The 5758-nt window shown below is 30.7% G+C and overlaps 1 protein-coding gene across 1 annotated transcript in view; it reads right to left on the bottom strand.

The window, feature by feature from the left end:
- Positions 1-579: 579 nt before the first annotated feature.
- The window catches only part of pak6b (p21 protein (Cdc42/Rac)-activated kinase 6b), a 21442-nt gene continuing 16263 nt past the window's right edge, over positions 580-5758 (bottom strand). Inside the window, exons 6-8 of the mRNA XM_058756984.1 lie at positions 5185-5310; positions 3527-3661; positions 580-2207 (exon numbers count right to left, since the gene is read on the bottom strand). Of these exons, the coding sequence (XP_058612967.1) occupies positions 2040-2207; positions 3527-3661; positions 5185-5310 (429 nt within the window). The 3' untranslated portion in view covers positions 580-2039. The remainder of the gene's footprint in view (positions 2208-3526; positions 3662-5184; positions 5311-5758) is intronic.

Genomic DNA, 5758 nt, shown 5'->3' with positions numbered 1-5758 from the left:
TTTCAGCTTTACTCGAGTTCATAAAAAAAGCGTACAATAACAGCACTTCATGTAATGTGCAAAAAAAAACTTCATATGCATGTTATGATATTACAATCAGTGTTATTTCAGTATAATTGAGATGACTTTTTATAAATATAAAAAAAAAAAAATTATGGTGTTTTTTTTTTTTCATTTTATTAGTTTTTACATTATATTTCTTTTTAGGTTTATTTTTCAGTCTTAGTTTTTGAACTTAGTATTTCTCATCAGATAAGTATTGAAGTGCTACATCAGTAAATGAGGAGTTTATCAGATGAGCTGACAGAAGTGTTCATGTTCACACATGTTCACGCTACACAACGCTTGATATAATCAGTGTGTGGTCAGAACGATCAGATTACAGATTACAGAATGAAAACAACATTTCTGAAATTATCTACATGAAAGTGAGCTTCATCTAAAATATAATTATGACAAGGACTCTTATTAAACAGCCATCAATCATCAGACGTGCTTTAACGGCTTCCTGTGGCTCAGAAGCTGTTTCTTGCTTGTTTAAACCATGTATTCAATACAATCAATGCTTTATACAGCAGATCAAACACAGTTTGTAAATTTAATGCTTAAAAATGAGGAACAGATTTGACATGCAATTTATGACATTTGCAACAACAGTTATGAATTATAAAAATCATTTAAGAGCTCAAGTTCAGTTTCATTCAGTAGACACGTTCATTATAACATTTAACATCATTTAGCAGATACTTTTATCCAAAGCTATACAGCAATAAAAGTTACATTTTAAAGTCAATATGATTCATAATTCATGTTTCTGGTCTCATTGTTATGGATGCTTGTTTCTGCCACGGGATAAAAAAAAAAAAAAGGTTGTGATTTTAATCTGACAATTCTGAGTTTATATCTCGCAATTCTATTTTTCCTCGCAATTCTGACTTTATATCTCGCAATTCCAATTTTTTTTCTTGCAATTCTGATTTTATATCTCACACTTCAAAATTCTAATTTTTTCTCACGTCTTCCTTCGCAATTCTTTATTTTTTCTTGCAATTCTGTTTTTCTCACAATTCAGATTTTTTTCTCACAATTCAAATTTTTTTCTTGCAATTCTGACTTCATATTTTGCAATTCAGACTTTTTTCTTGCAATTAATTTTTTTTATTACAATTCTTAGTTCATATCTCACAATTCTGACTTTATATCTTACAAATCAGTTTTTTTCTCTCAATTCAGGCTTTCACAATTCAGTTTTTTTCCCTCACAATTCTGACTTTATATCTCGCAATTCTTCATTTTTTCTTGCAATTCAGAATTTTTTCTTGAAATTAAATTTGATTACAATTCTTAGTTCATATCTCGCAATTCTACATTTTTCCTCACAATTCTGACTTTATATCTCACAATTCTATTTTTTTTTCTTGCAATTCTGACTATATTTTGCAATTCAGACTTTTTTCTTGCAATTAAATTTGATTACAATTCTTAGTTCATATCTCGCAATTCTACATTTCTTGCAATTCTGAGTTAATATCTCACAATTCTGACTTTCTCTTGTAATAGACTTTTTTTTCTCACATTTCTGATTCTGACCTTTTCACCGCCAATTCTGACTTTACACAATTAAAAAATTCTAAGTTAATATCTTGCAATTTTTACTTTTCTTAGAATTACCATTTTTTTGTTGAGTTAACATCTCAATTCCATTTTTATTTTTTACTTTTCTCAGAATTGTGAGAAATAAGGTCACAATTACCTTTTAATTCCTCGTCCTGGAGCAGAAACAGGCTTCCATACATCGTGAACAATCATCAGATGGATTTAATAAACCCATCAGCACAGTCTATATTACGCACGGCACACAATGTCAAAGGTCCTGTGCAGATGCATTAGAATAAGAGGAATAAATGCTGACAGAATGATGGGTTTGGGGTGAATTGCTCCTGTCCTCCTCCCTGAGGTTCTGCAGAGGAACGTCAGCAGTCCAGCTCAGGGTTGTTCCAGTAGATCAGGAAGGTTCACAGTCTCTAAAGTGCTAAAGGTCAGCATCGCGACATGCGTTTGCGGTATTGCTCCACCAGCGGCACCAGACAGCGAGGAGAAGTGGCCTGCAGCATGAAGGGATGCTGGAGCAGATCTCCGGCGCTCGCTCGCTTCAGCGGATCACACGTCAACATCGAGTCCAGAAAGTCCCTCAGGACGGGAGAGATCTGATCACACCACAGAGATCATTATGCATGAGAATTTTATATAATATCAAACATCATAATGACCAAACATAACTTCATAGTCCTGAAGGTAGGATTAATTTTCTTCATTTTAAGTCTCATTAAGCAGATTTTGGGGAGAATTATGACACTTGTGTTTATGGTATTCATGATATACAGTAAGTAAGTGATTTTATTTTATTTATGCATGAAATCAGCATTGTTTTAGTATTAATTATAGCTGATATTTTACATTTATATTAGCCTTTAATTTTACAATTTTAAGTTTAGTAATTTATGTTCTTTGTCCTTTTTATTTATTTATTTTTTATTTATTAGCTTTGATTTATTTTTTTACATTTATATTAACTTTTATCTTTACAATTTTAACTTTAGCAATTTTTTTATGTGCCTTTGTCATTTTTTATTAATTTGTTTAATACATTTCTATTTAGCTTTTAATAATTTTTCAGTTTTAGTAATTGTAGTACTTTTAAACATTCATAATTTTCGTTTGCATATTTTAAGTTTAAGTGTTTCATCTATTATTTCTATTTTATTTAGGCTTCTTTAAATAATGATTTTAGTAGTTTAATTAAAGTGTAATAAGTGTTTTTGTATTGTTTATATATTTATAGTATTTGTTATTTTGAATTAGCTTTTATATTTTTGTTAGATTTATATCAGCTTTAATTTTTAAAATTTTAATTTCAGTAATTTTATTATGCGTTTGTGTCATTTTTTTATTCATTTTTGTTTTTTAATATTTCTATGTAAGTTTCATTCATTTTTCAGTTGTACTATTAAAAATGTATCATTTTTATTTTATTTAAGTGTTTCATCTAATATTTATATTTTATTTCACTTTGTCTTAGAAAAATAATTAATAAAATAATTAATAAAATTGAAAATAAATAAATAGAAAAATAAAGCCAAATTTTTCTAAATTAGGCTTTATTTTTCTATTTATTTATTTTTCAATTTTATTAACTAGTACTTTTAAACATTTATAATTTTTTTAACGTTTACATTCAGTTAAGTTGAAGTTATTTTTTATTCTTTATTCAGTGGCAGAAACGGGCTTCCATAAATAACAGCACTGCAAAATATGCATGTTATGATTTTGCATTCTGTGTCATTTCAGTGTCATTGGGAGTTTGTATTAATATTTTTAAAGTTGTTATTTTTATATTAATTATAATTCTATATAGTTATAATTCTGTATCTTTGTTGTTGTTGTTGTTGAACTAAACTGAGTTGATTATGACATGAATATAGGTTTAGTTGCTGAATGAAGCCTGTTGAGGTTCTGCTGGTTTTACCCTGCTGATGTTTCTGGCGGTCGGCGCCGGCTCGTCTCGCAGTCTCTTCATCGCTGCTATCGGCGTCTCGCTGAAATACGGAGGTTCTCCATCGATCATCTCCACCACCATGATCCCCAGAGACCACATGTCCACCTACAAACACACAAAACATCAGGATCTTTCACTTCCGCAGAAAGCAGCATCTCTGCCTCACTAAATAAATACAGGTTTCCCGAGGCTTTGGATCAATGCATTTCCATGACTTTTCCAATCATTCTTTTTCTTTTTGAACATTAAACGTATCAGTTTATTTTATGCATGACACCTGCTACAACACAACAGACACGAAACCACACATACCAGCATATAATGCACAGCAAGATGCAAAGTTGGAAGCGATGGTCTTCATATGAAGTGAACGTCTGTATGAGTCTGATTCAGTCCATATTTTAGGAGATTGTGTGTCTGTTCAGTATCTGCTCTAATAATCCAGTTAACAGAGAACCTTCTCTCAAAGTTATGAAACAGTTTTAAAAAGTTAGCACAAAAACATTATTTACACAGTGTTTTTTATTTTTATTTTCTGAAATGTTTTATTTGAACATTCCTCTTCCTTTAATATTCCCTAAAAATTAGTATAAAAAAATTAAATGTTTTTGTTTTTGTTTTTGTTCCTGAAACATTTTAGTTGGATGTTCATCTAACATTTTTTAAATGTTTCTACTCATTTTAGAATGTTCAGGAAACATTCAAGAGTAACATTTCCATAATGTTTGGGGAAATGATACAATGGAATGTTCCCTAAATGTTTGTATAACCAAAAAAATCAATTTCTAAAAAAGGATGTTTTTAATATCTAGAAATAAAGCTTTAATAACTATTTACACATCATTCATTGAATGTTTTTTTTCCCCCTGAAACATTAATGTAACATTTTTTTTTCAGGACGTTCAGAGAACATTTAAAAGTAACGTTCACATAATGTTTGCAAGAATTCTAAAATGGAATGTTCCCTCAAGTTTTGCAAAACCAAAAAAGAAAACATTTTAAAAACTGGATATTTTGGACATTCAGAAATTCATAACTACACGGGAACATTAGCAAAATCATGCTTAGAACATGTGTTGTTTAGTAGGAAGGGAAAACTCATTGTTTTAATCTGATCAATCTCAGTTTTATCTTCTAAAGTCGGCAAAAGTGGATGGTCATTTCCCAACAATCTCTCAAGATACTACAACACAACTTCCGAAAAAAAGGCAGTATTTTTTAGATACTTCTTGTGAGCATGAATGCATGTTTCTTGCATACATTTCCAGCATTATTACTCAAACTACCCAGCTGACCTGTGTGACACCACAGAAACTCTATTCCACGTGTTCCACTATTAAGATCAGGCTTTCCAAACCTTCCTCAAATTGTCAGATCGGTCATTTAATAGATTCAACATCCGGTAAAGCGAATCCATCTTTATCTCTATGCAAATATTATGTATGGACTCTAATCCCCCCATTAAAAGGTCTTAATCACAGCATTATATGCATTAAATATCTGGTGTGGCATTGTGACGTGTGGCTCAACCAGCATCTTTATTATAATATTCTTACCCATTAAGATTGTTTACTTCATGTCATGTGCGATCTGATGAAATTAAAGGTAAGATTGATGATGTTGGTCACCTCAGTGCCGTAGGGGGTCTTTGAAACCACTTCCGGCGCCATCCAGTACGGAGTCCCGACTAACGACTTTCTCTTCGGGATGTCTTTGCTGATCTGAGCGCAGAACCCAAAGTCGGACAGTTTGACCTGTAAAACAAAGAATGAGAGACGCATCAGTTCTGGTCCGGAGCTTCCCAGCTTCCTGAAGCTCAAATCAACGGCATTTCCAATCGGAACAAGTCTACTACACACCAAAAACACGTACTTCGTCAATAACGGGACGAATAAGAGTGCTGTTTTAGTGTCATTCAGAGGTTTTTATTAATATTTTGAATTTGTTTTTATTTTTAGATTTTCCTTTTCATTTGAATTTGTCATTTTTTTTGGATTTGTCATATTTATTAGCTTTTGTTTCTTTTAAAAATTATTTTATATTTTCATTTTAAAATTTTTAGTATTTATGTCATGTTTTCTTATTTCAATTAGTTTTTGTTTCTATTTAAAAATTTCTATAACATTTTTCATTTTTATATTTTTCATTTTATAAGTTTTAGTTTCACGTGTCATTTTTATTCGTTTTTATTTCTTTTTCTTT

Source organism: Onychostoma macrolepis, chromosome 20, assembly GCF_012432095.1.
Source record: "Onychostoma macrolepis isolate SWU-2019 chromosome 20, ASM1243209v1, whole genome shotgun sequence".
In the NCBI taxonomy this organism is placed as follows: domain Eukaryota; kingdom Metazoa; phylum Chordata; class Actinopteri; order Cypriniformes; family Cyprinidae; genus Onychostoma; species Onychostoma macrolepis.
This window is presented reverse-complemented; position numbering and strand designations above follow the sequence as displayed.